General features: G+C 36.2%; 1 protein-coding gene across 1 annotated transcript in view; it reads right to left on the bottom strand.

The window, feature by feature from the left end:
- Positions 1-22,885, bottom strand: part of EPS15 (epidermal growth factor receptor pathway substrate 15) — a 162,890-nt gene that overhangs the window by 125,621 nt on the left and 14,384 nt on the right. Inside the window, exon 2 of the mRNA XM_081225796.1 lies at positions 3,085-3,126. Within this exon, the coding sequence (XP_081081922.1) occupies positions 3,085-3,126 (42 nt within the window). The remainder of the gene's footprint in view (positions 1-3,084; positions 3,127-22,885) is intronic.

Below are 22,885 nucleotides of genomic sequence, written 5' to 3'. Positions count from 1 at the left end.
GTACCATCTAGACAGCACTGTCAATCTACAAAGTGTTTTTTTTATCATGCCCATTACACACATGATAAAACTGAAGCTCAGGGAATTCCCTGGCAGTCCAGTGGCTAGGACTCAGTGTTTTCACTGCCAGGGCCCAGGTTCAATCCCTGGTCAGGGAACATAGATCCCACAAGCCACAGAGTGCGGCCAAATTAAAAAACAAAAACAAACAAGAAAACAAAAAACAAAAAACAAACCCCCTGAAGCTCAGAGGAAGTAGAACAGATTAGTGGAGTCATAACATTAATACATGTCTTCTGATTCCAGGTCTTCTATAGCTGCCATTTAAATTCCAATAAACTTAAATGGCAATAGAGGAAAAGGGCAATAGTTCCTGGAGAGGTCTTCTGAATAAAAGGGAATAGCTGCACAGTTATCTGGTTTTTTTCAAATATCTTTAAATAATTAACTTCTGCTTTTATACTTACTCTTAAGAAACTGCAACACTTTTTTAAAAAATTAAAGCAATATCAGTTCTAAAACCAGCAGTGACTGCCTTATAAACTTAAAGAAATTTTTAAAACTGCTAAGTTCCTAAAGCACATTAAGGGAAACACATCATTTTAACTGATGGGGACTTTCCTTTAAGACAGAATGAGGTCACCAAGAACAAAAAAACAGTCCAAAAAAAATAATGACTCTCACTTCCGTAGAGATTTCCTAAAGTAAAGTTCTATTTGTAAAAATGAAAAGTAAATTTTTAAAAGTCATGGGAATAGTAACATGATACGAGGATATTTGTGAGCTAGCTGTTTTTCCACTTTAGTTAAAAGATTGTTTGCTAAAACATATACAAAGCATTCCAGACAGACCAATCCCAGCAAAGAAGCAAAAGAGAAATCCTTTCTTTCAAGTGCTAGACATGGGATAAATCAGGCACTCAGCAAAAAGCAAAGAATTGCCCAACCCAAATTTGGGGTAACAAGGAGGTACAGAAAGAGTTGGGAACTCTGCCTCTAGAATTCTCCACAACTCAATTTCTTTGCCTACCCCTTGACCAGGGTGGGATAAAAAAGGAACAACTACCCCCGCATAGCCTAGAAACAGAGGCACTGAGGGGAAAGGGAAACCCGGATCAAGCTCTTATGACATATTTATGTAGTGTATTCCATAAATAATTTTACTATCTTCCATTCTTTGGGTTATTATAATAATTAAACAGAGCCATTTAGTCTTTGTCATCTACAGGCAGTTTCTGTTGTACTCTGATGCCTGCCTAAAGGCTCTGCCATAAGCTAAAGGCCACAATCTGTGTTGTTAACAAAGAAAGACAGTCTCAGAGCCTCATGGAAAGTACGATACCACATACTCTGAACTATTAACACTTCAAAATATAGACTTTTGGATAAAGACTTCTGGGCTGACATCACTTAGACAATTTTCAGACTGTACTGGTAGACCAAGTCAAAATTCCAGGACTCTGCATTCTGGAAGTAGATATATCTCGTGAAAGCAGATTCCTGCCTGACCCAAGAGTCAGGAGAACAAGAATTAAGTACACAGGGCTGAATGAAGTGTTAAGGAAAATTCAATTATGATTATTTATGTGGAATATTGTTGGTATTATTTTTACTATTCTATTTTCTAATGGATATGTGGAAAAGCCCTTTCTTACTCTATATCCATCCCTCAATTTAGTAGGCTCTGCTTTTGTAAACTGAATGAAACAGTTTTCAATGGTATATGATTCTCACTGACCCTTCAGAAATCAAAAACAAATCCTTTAACTGAATGTCCTTACTTTGTATGGCCATATAGTTATCAAATAAGTTAAATAACAATTTATTCTCCTTTTTATCAGGTTATAGTTGAGTAAACCAATTGTACAAAAACAAGGCCATATTTGAGAATGATTCTCTTTTATTCAGATAGAACAAGCCGCTATTAAGGATCAGGGATTGCCTTTATGTACAACCAATGTCTACAAAGGCCTGCAGGAAGACTGGCCTGCAACATGGTTTGTAAGATCCCAGTCACTCAAGCAGTAAAGCGAGGTCACTTAGCAGGCAAGAAAACTTAGCAGACATGGGAAACCTCAAGATGAGGTAAATGCACTCAAATTTATACTGCATGTGAAATATGAAGAAGAGAATTTCTAAAGTTTGGATCCTAGCCTTAAAACAGAAGAATAAATATTGTACTTTAAAAAGTACAATCTGAGATTCTTTAGAAATTTCAAGCAGAAATTAATCAGCTGGCCTTAGAAGTTGTTAAATAGTAAGTGTGTGGCTTTAGATTTGCAAGTCACACAAGGAGACCTACAGTGGTTCATTAACACTTGCTGCAATATGTAGATTACCCAGTTTCTTTGTATAAGGAGACCAGCCTTTTCTGTAATTGTGATCACAAGGTGAAGAGATTATCAAGAAAAATGATCTGATATTTGGAAATGGGCAAATAAGACTGTCTACACTTTCAGGAGATTAGATAATCTGATCTATGGTTTGCACCTCTGACTTTCTATCAACTCGGCTACTTTACACTCTGTAGGGGTAGAGGTTAAATTATATAAACCTGATAGCAACGCAAATGATTCCTATCCATACCAATGAAATTAACTTTCTCTGATAGAGAATATAAATCTCTGTAACTCATATTCCCATTTTTACATCTCACTGGTTCTCCCAATAATTAATGAGTTGAAAAAAATCCTTGATACACGTTCATTTTATATATTTGTATGAGAGTCATGGTTTTAACTTCATGAAAATTAAACTTTAATAAGTCTTAAAAACAACATAGAAGTCATTTCTATTTAGCTTATAAATTAATTTGGATGTTTATATCTGGATGAATATATCTAATGCCACATGGATTTTTAAGATAGATATTTAAGACAATTAAGTGTTTGGGCTTAATTATCTTTCCTTCATTTTTCTGGGAGCTTGTTAAAAGCATTAATCAAAGCAGGAGATTAAAGCACAAGAAAATGAAAACAAGAAGTGTCAAACTTATTCAGCTGGATGGTAATCTGCATATATACAATCAGGAGTTGAAAGTATATTCTATGTTCAATCTAAGAAGACAAAGAAACAAACATCTTACCTGTCTATAGTATTTTTCATATAGAGGATTCCCACTTGATAACTAAAATAAATAAATAATTAGAAATTAAATGATATTCAATGACTTCTATTAATGTATTTGTATTCATCCAACAGATATATGAAATAAAGATATATACGATTAAAATATCCTTGATTTCAAAAAGTTTGGTATTGTTTCTTTCTGGGGGCAGGAGGGGAAATTGAATAAAGGCAGCCACATGGATTACCAAGAATCAGGAAGACAAGAAATAAAACAAGAATTTTAGAATTATTTTTGACATCAGAACTCTCTTCCTCATATAAAATTTTACTCAGAAACCCAACATATAACAAATTAGGGGTGAAATGATTTGGTTAAAGACGAATTGAAAAGCCCAAAGCCTTAAGCATTCATCCTCTACCCAAGTGCCCAAGGTACCTCAAAAACCACTTCAGTAAAATAATCAAATGAATACACATACTAATGAACAAAAAGATGATATTGATATCAGATCTGAAATGCCTGCAGGAAGGGAGTGCTATTCAATTCATACCACAGTTCAAAGGGTTCCTTGGTCAGCTGATGAACAGATATATTATCTCATCTGAAAGGCAGCTTAGGAGTATCAATATTTGAAGGCTCAGGTTCGCCTGTACATGAATGTGAAGAGTGTTTTGGAACCAGTTGGAACCAGGAAGCAAGTCCAGGAAGACTTCATAGGGTTGACATCAGTACAGAAATTTGAGGTGTAAGGGAGAAGGGGAGAGGGTGATTCTATACAAAGGTAACAGCATGCAAAAATGCATGCAATCAACAGAAATCTCAGTTATGTTTGAAGAGAATAGTAAGGAGTTCTGAATGGTGATAAGGATTACAGATAAGATTATAAAGTGTTATAGAACACAACTTGTTCAACTGCCATGCTAAAAGTAAAGAAAACAAGGATGGAAAAGGGGACAGTTCAAGAGCCATTAACTGCCCAGTTGTTTGGTCAAACACCAATCTACATGTTACTATAAAGGTATTTTTTAAAGATGTGATTAACATTTAAAGCCATAAACTTTGAGTAAGGCAGATTATCCTCTATAATGTAGGTAGGCCTCATCCAGCCAGTTGAAAGCCCTAAGAGAGAAATGACTGAGGTCCCCCAAAGGAAGAAGGAATTCTGCCTCCAGAACACCTTCAGACTCAGCTGCAACATCAACTCTTCCCTAGGTCTCCAGCCTGCCCTGTGGATTTAGGACTTGCCAGCCTCCACAATCACATGAACCAATTCCTTAAAATTAATCAATCAGTGTGTGTGTGTGTGTCTGTCTGCCCTGCTGGTTCTGTTTTTCTGGAAAACCCTAATACACCTAGTCTTAGAGAGGTTGCTTGTCCAAGCTTTTAAATGGTGGAGACTGGACTTAAATGCAGGACTGTCTCACTCTAAGCTCCATCCTCTTTCACATTACCATGCTGTTTCCCATATGCCCTGGTTTGCTCAGGACAGTACAATCTGTTGTCTCAGCATCCCATCCAGTTTACCACTTGTCTCAGATTTCTCACTTCTTAAATGAACTATTTTTTATTAATCACTACACTAAAATAAACCAGGATGAATTTAGTACACCTCTACTATATACATTTAACTCCTGGCCAAGCTAGTAGTGTCTAAGTGCTCTAACCACTGAACAAGTGATGAAATTGTAAAGAGGACTAACAGTAATTCCACTTTTTTCCTGACTCTTTACAGATAAAACATAACTAACACCTTTTCAAGGACACCATGCAAAAGACTCAGTGAAAAGTATCCTCAGACACAAGCAACCATGGACAGGTAACTCCTTATATCCGTTCAAGACTCTGCAAGAAATATTTTACACTGGTGCTTCTGCTGGCTCCTGGTGCTACTGACTGATGTGCCAGTCAGTACAGTGACATGTGCAATGACCTGCAAGATCCATCAGGCCACTAGCCGGCCAAGTAAGTGAGAAATTACAGGTTAGGTGCAAATGAAGTCTGTGTGAGGAGTCAACAGTCTAAAAACTCGAGGTGGTTTTGTCATTTATTGCATGGTATAATTCTACAACTGTTTGTTTATTTTGTTGTTTGACAATCTTTTTTTCTTTTTTTTATCCAGTAAACCCTTTCAGGAACAATGAGCTAAAGAGAAGAAATTATATGTTTAATACAAGATTAAGTACTAAATTTTCATTTCTCTAGAAAATGGATAGACAGACAATTTGCATAAAAATTTTAAGGCTACTTCTATTTATCATAGAGCTACAGTGGCATCACTGTTAATGAGTTAGCTGCAAATGCCAAAATTTACAAATGTTTTCACATATCCCTGGTTTAAATTTTAAGTATAAAAATGGTATTGAAAACAAAAAAATACTTAAACATGGCAATATGTGTTCCCTACTTGCAACCTGTCATCAGATTTTAAAGGCTGGAATCTTTGAAAGACTGACCTAAGTGTCTCAGTATTGAATCTTTTTGAAAACAAGTCCTCTAATGACTGGTTGAATATTGTTCAAAATCAGTGGGAAATTTTTAATCAAAGATTAAAGTTAATGAATAAACCCCCCCAAAAAAAACTTCAGCTATTGAAGCTTGTAGCAAATATCAATTATTAGAAAGAAAGTTTGCCAAGACATTGAAACATATCCTCAAAAGCAAGGGAAGTACTAAACAAATTAAATGATGGGAGTTCAAACAGAATACAAGAATTAATTTTGAAATTCTATCATTATACTTTGTAATGAATTCTAGAAGTTCTGTCAAAAGTCTTCCTATTTTTAACTGGATAAATGTATATTCTGTACTGGGATGACATGAAATTACAGAGAGCCTATGATTTCACAGCAACTAAATTTAGTGGAACATGTAAAATAATCATAAATAGGGACAAATTATATGACAAGATTTGTCTTATTAAAAATTTGTCAAAGAGTACCTTTAATAGAGGCAAAAAGACAATGCCTGTGAAAATACTGGGGCTGATAAATTTACAGTTTTCAGTAAGAAAAAAATTAGAATTAACAATATTCTCCATTTAGCAAAATTGTTCCTGAGGTAGCCAGGTAGTTCACAACATATAGAGAGAGTATGTTAGCAATTAAGAATAGCACTGTTGGGAATTTCCTGTAGGTCCAGTGCTAAGTTAGGACTTGGTGCTTTCACTGTCGTAGGCTCAGGTTCAGTCCCTGGTCGGGGAACTAAGATCCCACAAGCCAAGCAGCATGGCCAAAAAATATATATGTATAGCACTGGTTACAGAGAAGAGTCAACCGTAAGGGTTAACAACTACACACCATAAAATAACTTTGAAAAATGCTGCAGATAATTTTATGAAAAAAATTAAAACTAGTTAAACTACATTGGAAAATAATGACATTGTTCAGAAAAGTATTACTGACACAACATTATAGACAGATATGTCCAAGAAGCGGACAAAAAATGACTATTACCCAGAATAACTATTCTGCTTTTGTTTTTAAATATTCTCATAATCAGTGTAAAGACTTTATTTTGTTGTACTATAGAACAAATATTTTATAAAATTTTATTTTTGAAAACAGAACTATTTTACTGATCTACCAATGTAATAAAACCATTTTGATGGCCAAAAAAAAAGTCAAAAAACATATAAAACTTTAAATATTTGTAATGTCCCTTTCATTCTCAAACATGTCCCAGTTTGAATAAAAACTTACATATTCACCCTACTCCCAGAGAAGGGTATAAATACTTTGCTAGAGAAAGCAAATGAAATACATTCCATCAATAACAAAGAGTTATTTAAAGACAATTTAGTTGAATTTTTAGTACCCAGAAAAAAATTCATAAATAGTAAGAAATTCTGAACTCCAAACTGTACCTGATTAATCATCACATTATAGACTCACTAGTTACTACATAAATACATTTGAGAAGGCATTAGCTCACTAAGTGACTAAGTAAGTACAGCCTGTGCTAATTAACTATACTAATACGATACAGCTAAGTGAGAATGGAAAAAGCCATCCAAATTGCCAATTTACTCTTCAAGTAAGATGATCAAAGAGTGTGTCTGGTGTATCTTGGTAAAATTGGCTTTTTTTTTTAACTGAAATATGATCATTTCAGGTTAAAAAACATCACACGTACACAACACACATAATGAATGCACAGAGAAAAAATTTTGAGAGGCATAGCTAAAATGGTAACAGTAATTATCTCTGTATAATGGAATTATAAATGATTTTTTTTTTTTTTTTTTTTTTGCGGTACGCGGGCCTCTCACTGTTGTGGCTTCTCCCGTTGTGGAGCACAGACTCCAGACGCGCAGGCTCAGCAGCCATGGCTCACGGGCCCAGCCGCTCCGCGGCATGTGGGATCTTCCCAGACCAGGGCACGAACCCGTGTCCCCTGCATCGGCAGGCGGACTCTCAACCACTGCGCCACCAGGGAAGCCCTATAAATGATTTTTACATTCTTCTTTATACTACTCTGTGTTCTCTGAAAATGTTTTATATAATAAGCACTTTCTACTTTTATAATTAGAATAAAACAATAAAACTATTTTCAGTTTGGGGAAAAATGTAAAAATCTGAAAATCTGACATCAGTATGCAAAGTTACATATAAATTTTTAGTAACTAATTTCTAAAGGAAAACTTTTAAACTAAAGTTATCAAAATCAAAATCTGACTTTTAAAATTCTAACACTATTATAATTTAAAGCAATTATTTATTCATTGGCTAGATCATAAACACCTATCAGTTGTCATAAAGTAAAATATTCATAAATGTAAGAAGAATTCCTTCTAAAGAGTCAATAGCTATTTATTACTACTCTGAAAAAAATGTTAAGTGCTTGAAAATAAGAGATGTTGGAATGCCAATATAGTTTTATAAAAAAAAAAACACTCACATTTTGGTATCAGGCCTAAATTCAAAGCCCATTCCACTACTTCTTAGGTGCATGATCTTGAACAACTTATTTCACCTCTTTGCAAAGCCTGCATCCTTATCTGTAAAGCGCTAACAACACTTATTCTTCATAGGTTTTGCATGAGTTAAATTAATTGAATTAAAAGAGATGGCTAATTGTTCCCTAATATCCTTTACTCTCTTCTTTCTTTAGTAATAATACCCCTAAATCTTACTCGAACATGTTGGACATCTACCTAAAGCTATATTTCTCATACTCTCTTGCAATCCCAGTTCCCCTCAATGAAATGTGAAAGGAAATAATGTGCCCAACTCCCAGGTTGTGCACCTACAGGAGAATGCGTTCTACCTCACGGTCCTTCTTCCAGCTGTCCAGAAGGCAGATTTGGTGGTGAAACATGGAGCAGCTACCCAGACTGAGAGATGGCAAACGTGGTTGAGAACAAAAGAGCAATAGAGAAAAGGGCTTAGGTCTCTGACACTATCATGAAGCTGCCATATCAGCCCTATACCACTTATCTTACTTGGGCAGATACTTGAGAGAGATAAATTCTCTCTTGTTTAAGCCACTGTGATCCTAACTAATGCAGTGAAAACCAAAAAAAGAAAAGAAAAGGGTGAGGCTGCTATTTTTATTAAGAAAAAATCAAGTATAACAAATTTTACTAAGGAGACTTCCCTGGCGGTCTAGTGGTTAAGACTCTTGTGCTTCCAACGCAAAGTGAGGGTTCAGTCCCTGGTCGGGAAACTAAGATGCTACATGCCTGCCGCAGGGTAGAAAAAAATTATTTTTACCAAGAAAAAAAGTTATACCATCCTAAGATCTCGTAGGTTGTATTATATTCCTCAATCATTTATTCTCCTCTTACAAGGGTATTAACAGTCCTGCCTGTTGCCATGTGACTTGTAGTGCCTCTCTGTGGATACCCTACTGTTGGCTTGGCCATGTGACTTACTTTGGCCAATGAAATATGAGAACGTTCCAGTTCCAAGTAGAAGCTTTAAGAGCTATTGTGTGTTTCCACCAGCTCTTGCTCTTTTCTCTCTGCCAAGAGAACAGTAAGTCACAAATAGGGGGTGCTCCTTCGGCCTGGATCCTGAAATGAAAAAGAATCGTGGAGTAGAACCATAGGTGATTACTAGGGAACCTATAATGTGAGCAATAAACAAACCTTTGTTATTATAAGCTACTCATATTTTGGGTTGTTTCTTAGTGCAGCATAATCTAGCAAAAGTTAACACATAGGTAATCTAACACCAAAGTATACCAGGTAGTGGTGGGGGGGGAGAAAGAAGAGGTCCTGGTTATTAGGGAAATTCACAGGTTAATAAACAAGTATCAAGAGTTGCTTCACATGAAACTTTTAGTTTCATGTTAGCAGGGGTTATGTGGTGAGAGGAGGTGCTGGATTATATGACTTTGAGAGTCTATGATTCTATAGTGCACAAAATGAACTGAAACTTTAAATAGTATCAGGCTTATTGTAAATGGTTATAGTACAATGTGGAAAAGGTAAAAATAGACAGACATCCTCTAAAACAAAATGCCAATCTTTTTCTCAGTTAATCACAAGGTCCTGTGATACAGAGAATAACCAAAGAATAAATAAATAAGGAGGGGAGTGAGTATGAATATAAAGGAGTAGCACGAAGGATCTTTGGGATGGAACAGTTCTTTATCTTAATTATGGTTACAGCTACATGAATCCACACATGAAAACACTGCATATGCACAGAACAACACATATACACACAAATAAGTATCTATAAATCTGATGACATTTGAATAAAGTGTGTGAATTGTGCCAATGTCAATTTCCTGATTTTGCTCTTGTACTATAAGAATACGAGGTGTTACAACAATTAGGGACAACTGGATGAAGGGTATATGGGACCTCTCTGTACTACTTTTTGCAACTTCCCACGAAAAGGTGGTGTCGAAGACCATGATGAAGTAGAGAGAAGGTGGCAATCCAGACTAAAAGAATACTGTGTATAAAGGCAAACAGATATAGAAGTCTGGGTAGTGAAAAGGAGACAAAGGAATAGATTTTATTCTTTCAAATAAACCACTCAAAATTCTTTCAGTTTTAGTCTCTCTAAAAACTTAAGAAATGATTAACAGCTCAATACTAGTGAACATAAAAATAAATAAGCGTTATAAAGCACACGATTTTCTGGGTAATTTGCCATGCAAGTATATTTGACATATTCACACACAAAACTTCAGCTCGTTAGAACTCAGCCTTCTAATACTCCATTTTCAAGAGATCTGAGGAACCGGAAGGGGAACTAGCCCTACATCCTTTCAGTTCCTCCACCACCACCCCAACCACCCTGCCAATAATGGAACAGCAACTCCTATGACCAGAGTACCAACTGAATACAACCAGCAGAGCCTGTGCTTTGACACACGTATGTTTACATCATGTGACCGGCTTGCAGGGAAGGAGACTAAAACCTTCCGACGACAGGATTGTGATGTCTAAAAAAGACTTGTGTATTTCACAATACAAAGGAAAACAGGGCGGAAACAAACAGTAAAAGGAAGAAGACAAGAATGAAAAAATAAAGAGGAGCCACAGTGATTGACAGCAATCCAAACTAACAAAGGAAATAGTAATCAGAAGCTGTCTGGAGAGTCAAGAGCAAGTCAGTAATAAAGAAACTTTAAAAAGGAGCTGGGTATAGAAGGTAGAGAAAAGCAAGTCAGTCCTCACTGTTAGAGCTGGTGGGGAGGAGCCCAAGAAAACACAAGCAGCCATCTGAGCAGTTCCCTTAGAGAATGAACAGTATAAACCCTAAGCTCTGTTATTCATAACTCATTTAATAATTTAATAAACATGTACTGGATGCCTTCTAAGTATAGAACAATAGGCTCAGATATCTGGGGTTACAAAAATCATACAGGGCTCCTGCCCTCTAAACAGCTTATATTCTAGTAAAAGTTGCAATGCTCCATGCTGCAAACATGCTAACATCTCATACTTGTTCCATAACAAACCCTTATAAATTGATAACATAGTTAGCAGGCAAAGACCTAGGAATACTCTAAGAACAGTATTCTAAAGAAAGCTTTCAAACTCTGAATACAAGAATACATTTGCTTTGGAGATTATCAGAATTGAAACATTAAAGGGACTTTAAGTAGACAGAAGAATTTCAAAAGACAGTACAGCTGTATACTACTGAAAAACAATGGGTGTAAAGAGACCATACCAGCAACTCAAAGCAACAATCGACTAGCTTTTGTTAAATCCAATTCAACCTGACCAAAAATCTGGGTGGCAAAGTGTCAAAGAATGAATACAAAGACTAGTTTTGGTCTCTCATCAGAAGACAGTGAGTCCTACATAAGTCATTCTAGCCAGCCCAAAATAAACAGAAATCACTGGCAGAAGCATTATTTTTAAGCATGAATAACTAATATGTGGATTTATAAAAATTAAATAAGGAAGTGAAACAAAATAACCACTTCCTGCATTTTACAGCACTTTACCTTTTTTTAATATTTATTTTTAATTTATTTATTTTTGGCTGCGCTGGGTCTTAGTTGCGGCAGGTGGGATCCTAGTTGTGGCATGCGAACTCTTACTTGCAGCATGCATACGGGATCTGGTTCCCCAACCAGGGATCGAACCCAGGCCCCCTGCATTGGGAGCTTGGAGTCTTACCCACTGGACCACCGGGGAAGTCCCTACTTTCTACAAAGGACATTCACAACCTCATCTCTCATGTCCTTTTTCTACACATCTGGGCAACCAGATGATCCCATCAATTCCCATGGTTCAAATACTACACTTACGTTGATGAATATCAATTGATATCTTCTTTAGTTCTGACCTCTTCTCTGAACTCTCAACTTACATACTATCTACTTTACATCTCCACTTGGATGTCTCCCAAACATCTAACAGAACTTGTATTTTTTTTCCCCAAAAAATCTATTCCTCTCCCACCAACTATGTAGGTGCACAAGCCAAATACCTAAGAGTCAGCATATCCCTCATTCTCAATTTTCAATCTATCATATGCAAACGCTATCAACTCTAATTCCAAAACATATATTGAACTCATCCACCTCTCTCCGTATCGTAGTTCATATCTCATCTTGACTATTAGAACCTTTAATCCATCCTCTCTGCTTTTATTCTTTACTGTTCTCTCCACACAGATTGCAGAGTATATGTAAATATAAAGAAGAATATAACATTCTTCTGTTTAAACCCCCCAATGGCTTCTCATCTGACAAAAAATTAAATCCAAACTCCTTGATGTGGCTTTGAGTCCCTGCATTATCCAGCCTCTGCTCGCCTCTCCAGACTCACTTAAGGCTACTAACTTCACTCTGATATTTCAGTTCTTTTAAAAGAGCTCTGTCCCAATTCAGTCTTTTCACATGTCATTCTCTGCTCCTGAAAAGCACAGGTGGTGTCTTCATTTTCTTTAGGACTCAGCTTAAATGTTACCCACTCAGAGACTTTTTTGGATCATCATAAACTAGGCCATTTTTAAAATTTTCTAATTCAGCCTTGCTTGTTTCCTTCAGAGACCTGTTACAACTTGTTTTCATTTTGTCTGTCTGCTTTCTTGTTGTTGTTGCCCTCACTATAATATTTGTTCCATGAGAGCAGAAAATCACATCTACCTTGCTCACCATCAAATCTGCGATACCTACAGCCCTCAAAAAATATGAGTTGAATAAATGATCATCAGTGAAATTCCTTCTTACAGTAAATTCTCAAATATTGCTGGGAGTATAAATTAATTGATTCAACATTTATTGACAACCTATTACTTGCCAAAGATTGAGACAGGCACAGTGATGAATTATACATTCCTTGCTCTCAAGGGCTTTACCAGACTAGCACAGAAGGAAGTAAGCAAGTCCCTTTTTCCTCAACCTCTTCTGAGAATGTTCCCCCCACCTCCCTACGTGAAATAGGTCCTCCCCTGAAGAGAAAGCCTGACAGTCTTTTCTCAGAATGTTACCTCCAACCCCCTGCTCTAAATGAAACAATCTCTCACCTCCCTTGAAGCCGTCTCAAATGGCTGCTGTCCAGTTTTAACCTCCTGCCTATCTCAGGTTCTAGAAATGGGATTAAAACCCTCTTTGCTCACCTGTGCAGCTTGTCCACATAATCTTTGTTTTAAAAACAAAGATTTTTTTTTCTTCGCGGTACGCAGGCCTCTCACCGTTGTGGCCTCTCCCGCTGCGGAGCAGAGGCTCCGGACACAGAGGCTCAGCGGCCATGGCTCACGGGCCCAGCCGCTCCGCTGCATGTGGGATCCTCCCAGACCGGGGCACGAACCCATGTCCCCTGCATCGGCAGGCGGACTCTCAACCGCTGTGCCACCAGGGAAGCCCCAAGCTCTACTCTTTTGAGGCTCTTTTCTTTTCAGCAAAATTACTGTCTCCCTTTCCTCATCACTGTTATATCTTAACCTCCTGGTCTCTCTACTTCACTCATCTAAGGCTTTGGCACATGGCTCATTGTCTTCCTCTCCACCCTAAACCTCCATCAAACTGGATGACTTCACCACAGACTTGGACAACCCATCCAACAACCTGGCTACTTACTTCCTTGACGTCCTTAACACCAGTGGTCTCTCCAAAACAGAGTTATACAATGTACCACCAACGTGGATATATTATGGCCCAGTCATCCTGTTACTCTCATAGTAACATCACTCCTGGCCCTTTTACCATTATCCAAAACTGCTCTATATCCCAAACCACTATTTCAAGCATCTTGTTCTCCAACCATAACCTTCTCTTTCAAGTTATCATCCTTTGACCTTTATAAGGCCTCTTATCCATGGAACCTTTTATTTCGACTGTGATCCATCAGAGCGGACCGTCTCTTTGCTTTACTTTCTTCATCATTCAGTTTATATTTTACGGTGCATCATATCAATAAGCCTCTTGTCATTAACCTAAATTCCCTTGTTCCTCTTTTAGAACACACCAGGATAGCAAAACTCCAAACCTGGATGAACCCAACTATCCTCCTTCTTTAAGGCTGCCGCTAAAAAAGTCACTCAACAGGACACACTGGTTTAACTATAAATTCGTGATCACTGTATTAGTTTGCTAAGGCTACCATAAAAAGGTACCACAAACTGAGTGGCTTTGGAGAACAGAAATTTATTGTCTCACAGTCTGGAGGCCAAAAGTCCAAAAACAAGATGCTGGCAGGGCCAAGCTCCCTCTGAAGGTACTAGGGAAGGATCTGCTCCAGTCTTCTCTCCTATTTCTGGTAGTTCCTTGGCATGTGACAGCTTAACTCCAATTTCCACATGACATTCTCCCTGTGTGTGTGTCTGCGTCCAAATTTCTCCTTTTGATGAGGACACCAGTGATTTTGGATTAGCAGCCCACCCTGCTCCTGTATGACCTCATCTTAACCAATTATATCTATAACAACTGTATTTCCAAATAAAGTCACATTCTGAGGTACTGGGAGATTAGGACTTCAACATATAAACTGGCGGAGGGGGGACACGATTCAACCCATAACAGTCAGTAACCTCAAATTTTTCTGCCAAACCTACTCTTCAACCCACTTTCCATAACAACTATTCCAAGTAGAAATGTGACTTGAGTCCGATCAGAGAAAATCACAGTCCTTTTGTGGGACCTACCAGAAAAGAGGCTCTCTTTTCCAACAGATTTGGAGTTATAATGTATACAAACCTGACGTTTTAGTGCTCATTTTACTGCTATAATGGGAAAGCCTACCTGAGACTGGAGACAAGATATGAAGGAAAACTTGAGTAGTGGTATCACTGTGATGCTAACATATCTGAAGCCAGCTCTACTCCTGGACCTACCGATTACATAAACTAACATACTTCCTTTCCACTTAAGACAGAACTGCCATTTCCTATTACTTGCATGAAAAAGTTCTGATGTAAGAATGAATAAAACTAGCTGATAAAGTGAGTTTTATACTTCTTGACTGGTACTTGGAGCCATATAGACCCAACCAAAGGATATAAACCAAAAGAAATGTTTGCTATTTCAATTCTTTTCATATTATAGACCTAACATTTTCAAAAATATATCCACACAACCTTTTTTATCTCAAGTATAATTTGAAGTAAACACCATTTCCTAAATAAATCAATTTCTTAAAATGAATTCAGAAAACATTTTTTCCATGTTTATTAGTTGTTCCATTTCTCCTTTCCAAAACAGAAAAGAATTTGGTAAAATGAATTTTCATCAATGTAATAATTTACAAAATACGAGAGGGCAAACCCTCAGAGATTACTGTTGACACCCAATTGAGCAGGATGATTAATAGGCTAGAACTAATAATATGATTAGTTAAGTTGACCTGTGCTAGCTGAAGGTAAACAAGCATGCTGAATTTAATACAGACAAATGAAGAGTAGATTAGGTAGGAAAAAAATATAAGCTTTGCACAAATGAGACAAAGAAAATTTTCACAGTTAATGGAGTTCCAAGAGACCCAAAAGAATCAGTAATGAAATGTTGTTTTTAAAAAAGGCAAGTTAAATTATAAAGTATGAACTTAAATACACTACATTTTAAAATCATATATACACAAATGTCGTCAATTTACAGCTTCATAGTAAATAATATATATTGAATCCTTTTTGAGCATTTCCTATACACCAGATACTAGTCTTAACCACTTTACCCATTGAGTCCATTTAACCTGACATGACACATACTATTATATCCATTTTACAGATGAGGAAAATGAGACATCAGTAAGTTGAGTAGCTGACTCAAATTCCCATACCTATTTAAGAGCTGGCACCAGCATTCAAATCCAAGAAGTCTGATTACAGGACTTTTGCTCTTAATTCTTAGGTTTGTTGCCTTTATTATCAATGTTATTACCTTTACCATCATTTTACTAGCATCTTTCATATGCATTGTATCATCTGAACCTCCATAACAGAGAGGTATTACCATATTTTCCAATTCTAAAACACCTTTAGTTGTAAGGGCCACCTTCTATTTAACACAACTTAATATCAAAATAAAGATAATTTAAAAGAATAATTTTTTATTATTAACCCACAATTGCATACATTTATCCACCATTTTCCCTGTAGTATCACTATTGCACACATTTACCCACCAATTTCCCTCTAATTAAACATTAAGTCAAAGCAATGTTTTGCAGTTTTCATTGTACAAGCCTTTCTCCCTCCTTGGTTTAAATTTATTCTTAAGTATTTTATTCTTTTTGATGGTACTATAAATGGAATTGTTTTCTTAATTTCCTTTCTGAATTGTTTACTTCTAGTGTATAAATAAAAATACGGTTGTGTGTTGATTTTGTATTCTGCAACTTTGCTAAATTTGTTTGTCAGATCTAAAAGTATGTTTGTGGAATCTTTAGGATTTTCTTCATATAAGAAAACATAACAGTATGGAGGCTCCTCAAAAAATTAAAAATAGAACTGCCATATGATCCATCAATCCCACTTCTTGGTGTTTATCCAAAAGAATTGATATTGGGTTATCAAAGAACCCACGTTCCAGAGATCCGCTATACAACACTGTGGTTATAGTTAACAACACTGTACTATACACTTAAAATTTTGTTAAGGGGGTAGATCTCATGTTATTTACCACAATAATTTTTTTAAATCATGTTATTGACAAACAAATAATTTTACTTCTCCCTTTCTAATTTGAATGCCTTTTGTTTCTTTTTCTTGCCTAACTGCTCTGGCTAGAACTTCCACTACTATGTTGAAAGGAAGTGGAAAAAGCAGGCATCCTCATCTTGCTCCTAATCACAGGGGGAAAGCTTTTAATCTTTCACCATTCAGTATGATGCTAGCTGTGGGTTTTTCATATATAAACTTTATCATGTTGAGGAAGTTCCCTTCTACTTCTAGTTTATTGAATACTTTAATCATGAAAGGGTGCTGAATTTTGTCAATGCATTTTCTGCATCGAGATAATCACGATTTTTTTCCTTCATTCTATTAAAGTGGTGTATTGACCGACTTTCATACGATGAACCATCTTTGCAAGTGTTTCATTGTCTTTTCCTGGAAATAAACTGAAAAGCCAGGAAATACAAAGCATTTTTTTTCAGTCAAATTGAACCTCTGACTGAAAAATACCGTCAGCTTACCTATAACATAATGTGAAAAGATCTGTTGCATTTCAATCCATAGTTTAGTAAAATACTAGCAGTGTGTTACCTTCAACTATACACATTCCACCAATCCGTTATTTGGCCTACTTAGCAAACTCCTCTTTTATATTTTGCTCTGGGGGTTGTCTACTAATCATTCATGCAGACTCCGTAGAGAATTACCTCGACCAGAATCTGCAATTGCTTGACGTCTATCTGAAAGATAACAGGAACAAGAATTTCTACAGTGGAATTGGAAGAAGGGATAATTTTGGCACATGCGTATGGAGATAATACTCATCCAGTCTGTTAAAGACCTAAATGTAAGGTCAGACACTATAAAACTCTTAGAGGAAAACATAGGCAGAACACTCTATGACATAAATCACAGCAAGATCCTTTTTGACCCACCTCCTAGAGAAATGGAAATAAAAACAAAAATAAACAAATGGGACCTAATGAAACTTAAAAGCTTTTGCACAACAAAGAAAACCATAAACTAGATGAAAAGACAACCCTCAGAATGGGAGAAAATATTTGCAAATGAAGCAACTGACAAAGGATTAATCTCCAAAATATACAAGCAGCTCATGCAGCTCAACATCAAAAAAACAAACAACCCAATCCAAATATGGGCAGAAGACCTAAATAGACATTTCTCCAAAGAAGACATATATATGACCAACCAACACGTGAAAAGATGCTCAACATCACTAATTATTAGACAAATGCAAATCAAAACCACACTGAGGTATCATACATGGTCAGAATGGCCATCATCAAAAAATATAGAAAAAATAAATGCTGGAGAGGGTGTGGAGAAAAGGGAACCCTCCTGCACTGTTGGTGGGAATGTAAATTGATACAGCCACTATGGAGAACAGTATGGAGATTCTTTAAAAAAAAAACTAAAAACAGAACTACCATATAACCCAGCAATCCCACTACTGGACATGTACCCTGAGAAAACCATAATTTAAAAAGAGACATGTAACACAATGTTCACTGCAGCACAATTTACAATAGCCAGGACATGGAAACAACCTAAATGTCCATCGACAGATGAATGGATAAAGAAGATGTGGCACATATATACAATGGAATATTACTCAGCCATAAAAAAGAACAAAATTGAGTTATTTGTAGTGAAGTGGATGGACCTAGAGTCTGTCATACAGAGTGAAGGAAGTCAGAAAGAGAAAAACAAATACCGTATGCTAACACATATATATGGAATCTAGAAGAATGGTACTGATGAACCTAGCGGTAGGGCAGGAACAAAGATGCAGATGTTGAGAACAGACTTGAGGACACAGCAGGGGAAGGGGAGGCTGGGACATAGTGAGAGAGGAGCGCTGACATATATACACTACCAAATGTAAAACAGATAGCTAGTGGGAAGCTGCTGCACAGCACAGGGAGATCAGCTCGGTGCTTTGTAACCTCCTAGAGGGGTGGGATAGGGAGGGTGGGAGGGAGGTTCAAGAGTGAGGGAATATGGGGATATATGTATGCATACAGCTGATTCACTTTGTTGTACAGCAGAAAGTAACACAACATTGTAAAGCAATTATACTCCAATAAAGATGTATTAAAAATACTCATCCAGTCTGAATTTCAAGTATTCTGTATAATTATTGGACCATATGTCTCAATTTCTAGTTGAGAAAATGTAACTCTAGTTGGAGCACTTACATGAACATTGGTGCTGCTGAGGGAAAGCAGTTAGGAGGGTTAAGAATATCTAATATGATCTATTCTGCTTAAAGCTCCTAGTTCAGGGTCTATTGGAATATTATACAAGTATGGTTTATGCTATATAGTCTACGTGATTCAGTAGAAGACTCAATGTATTAGCATACTAACATATCACTCATTCAAACAATTGCTGATATGTTACTATACTAGGCACTTCTGATACCGAGATGAACAAACAGAACAACTTCTTTGCCCTTCTGGACCTTAGTCTTAAGATAGAGAAAAAAAAGAGAGAAATTATAACACAATGGCTAAATACAAACATGTATTTGATGCACTAAAAGCTGACTGCCAGACAAACAAAAAAGTATTCAAATAAATTGTACTTACTATCATTATTACCAGGCAGAAACAAGTACAGAGAGAAATATACTGAGGAAATAAGAAGGCAAGAAACCTGGTTGTTCATTCATTACTCATTCACTTAGACATCTATTGTACATCTATATGCCTAGATACTGGGAATAATAAAATTAGTATCAATAAGAAACTATCATCCCTGACACTGAGAACTCAGTCCAGTGGGAAAAAAAGACAGTAACAATTCATTGTAATAAGTACATCAAGAGGGAGCAAACACAGTTGCTATGGCATCAGTGACACCTAAGGGAGACATACGAAGAAAAGTCATGTCTGAATTATTTCATAACAAACTAAGAAAAAGCTGAGGAAGTCACTTACAAGTGACACCTAAACTAAATCATAAAGGAACCAGTCAAGCAACTGCAAAGAGTACTCCTATCTCAAGGCTCTTGTACTTGCTGTTCCCTCTACTTGGAACATCCCCACAGATATTCATTCATATGTCTCACTTCTTATTTCATTCAGATCTCTGATCAAATATAACGTCCTCAGAGAGGCCTTTCTGACCACCCTATCTAAAGTGCCACCTTATGGCACTCTCTTCCCTAATCCTGTCCTATTGTTCTTCCTAGCTCTTATCACTATCTGACATAGTTATTATCTGTTTGTTTCTATTGGTCTCCCTGACTAGAAACATTAACCCACGGGGCCAGTGACTTGTCTTGCTCACTATGTAATGTCATAATACGGACACCAGTGCTTTGCAGATAGTAGGTACTGAGTATTTGTCAAATGAATGAAGCAAAGGAAAGGAATGAATTTCAGGTACAGCAAGAAACATATAGCAGAAAGTTAGGAGAAATGGACCATGGCTGGGTGCTCTTAACCAATAATAATTGTAATTGCAAATATTTATATTTATTAAGGACTTACTATGGACCAGGCACTATTCTCAGCACTTGTATTATCTCATCTAACTTTCACAATTCTGTGGACACTCTTACACCTTACATATGAAGACTCTTAAATGCAAAGAGATTAAATGACTTGCCCAAATTCACACAGCTAGCAAACAGCAGAACTAGAATTCCAAGCCATGCAGAACAATGCCAGAGCTCACTCTTTCAACCACTGCCCCAAAACATAGGAAACTGACAACCTCTCTGGGTTGTTTCCATGTAAGGAAGGGAAAGAGGGAGGGAATACCTACTATAAGCAGTCTTTGTGAATATTACATGCTTCATATATTTAAAACCCTATATGTATTACTCATTAGTAGCATTATTAGTTTTTAAAAATATGAACTACATTTACCATGTAAAAAGCTAAGTAATTCCCCATCCCTTGCACTTCTGATTCTGATTCAGAATAGGACTGGGCTGAGGTCTAAGAATTTACATTTCTAAGCAGTTCCCAGGTGAAACTGATAGTACAGGACCACTCACAAGAAACCCTGAGCTACATAACCAAAAGGTGAATTAAACCCCTTTCAAATAATACTAGATTTCCTAAACAATCAATGGCTGAACTAGGAACCTTCAAAGTACTGAAAAAATATATATATATATATATATATATATATACACATACACACACACACACACACACACGCATGCATGCATGCTTTCTCCCAAAGGTCAGGAACAAGACAATAAGGTTCACTCTCGACACTTCTATGCAACATTGTACTGGAGGTTCTAGCCAGGGAAATTAGACAAGAACAAGAAATAAAAGGCACCCAGATTGGAAAAGAGGAGGTAAAACTATCTCTATTCACAGATGCTCTAATATATAAAATATATGAAAATATATAAAAAATATATATATAATATATAAAAATTCCCAAGGAATCTACTAAAAAACTATTAGAACTAACAAATGAGTTCAGGAAAGTTGCAAAATACAAAGACAATATACAAAAATTATTTGTATTTTTATATACTTGCAATATACAATGTAAAGATGCAATTAAGAAATCAATTCCATTCAAATAAGAATAAGTCAAAAAGAACAAAATATTTAAGGATAAATTTAACAAAGAAGTACAAAACTCATACTCTAAAAACTACGAGACATTGTTGAACAAAATTATATATATAAATGGAAAAAAATCCCATGTTCATGGATCAGAAGACTTAACATTGTTAAGACAGCATTACTCCCACTAATCACAAAGTCAGTGCAATCTCTATGAGAATTCCAAATGACTTCCTTGTAGAAACTGGCAAGCTGATTCTAAAATTCATAAGGAATTGCAAGAAACATGGAATAGCCAAACAATTATGAAAAAGAAAAACAAAGTTAAAGGACTAGCACTTGCCAATTTCAAAGCTTACTATAAAGCAACTGTAATCAAGACAGTGCTATACTACACATGGAGAAACATACAGAACAACGGAATAGAATTAAGAGTCCAGAAATAAACTCATGCATCTATGGTCAAATGATTTTTACAAGATCATTCAATGTGGAAAGAATAGTCTTTTCAACAAATGGTGCTGTGACAATCGTATATCCATGCAAAAGAATGTATTACCTTACATCATATATAAAAATTAACTTAAAACAGATCAAAGATCTAAGTGTAAAAGCTAAAATTATAAAACCCTTAGAAGAAAACATAGGGATAAATCTTCATGACTTGAGATTTGCCAAGGGACTCTTAAATATCACACAAAAAGCACAAGTAACAAAAGAAAAAAAATAACTTGGGCTCATAAAATTTTGAAGTTTTGTATATTAAAGGACATTATCAAGAGAGTAAAAAAACAATCCACAGAATGGGAGAAAATATTTGCATATCACCTATCTCATTAGGAACTTTTATCTAGAATATATAAAGAACTCTCACAATTCAATAATAAAAAGACAAACAATGGGCAAAGGATGAGAATGGACATTTTTCCAGAGATACACAAATGGCTGACAACCATATGAAAAGGTGCTGGACATCATTCGTCATCAGGGAAATGCAAATCAAAACCACAACGAGATACTAGTTCACACCCACTAGGATGGCCAGAATTGAACAATCAGATAGTAACAATTATTTGAGAGGATGTGGAGAAATCCTCATCCTCATACACTGCTGGTGGGAATATAAAATGGTACAGCTGCTTTGGAAACAGTCTGGCAGTTCCTCAAGCAATTAAACAGAGTTACTATATGACCTGATATATCCAGCAGAAATGAAAACAGGTATCCACACAAAAACTTATACATGTATGTATACAGTAGAATTATTTATAATAGCCAAAAGGTGGAAACAACCTAAATGCCCATCAATGGATAAACAAAATGTGGTTTAACAATAAAACTGAGTATTATTCGGCCATAAAAAGCAATGAAGTACTGATACTTGTTACACTTGGATAAACTTCAAAAACGTTATGTTAAGTGAAAGAATCCAGCAACAAGAGTCCACGTATGATGTGATTACATTCATACAAAGTCCAGAATAGGAAAATCTATTGAGACAGAAAGTAGATTAGTGGTTGCTTAGGGCTGGGGAAAGCATGGAGGAGAAGGGATGACACCTAAAGGGTAAGAGATTACTTTTTCACGTGATACAAATGCTCTAAAATTGACCGTGGTGATGGCTGCACATGACTATAAACAGACTAAAAACCATTGAATTGTACATTTTAAATGGATAAATTGTATAATATGTGAATCATACATCAATATGGCTGTTTAAAAAGTAAT

The sequence above is a fragment of the Mesoplodon bidens genome (genome assembly GCF_964165515.1).
Source record: "Mesoplodon bidens genome assembly, chromosome: 2".
NCBI lineage: Eukaryota > Metazoa > Chordata > Mammalia > Artiodactyla > Ziphiidae > Mesoplodon > Mesoplodon bidens.
The sequence above is the reverse complement of the archived record's forward strand: the minus strand, read 5'-3'. Positions and strand labels throughout refer to the sequence as shown.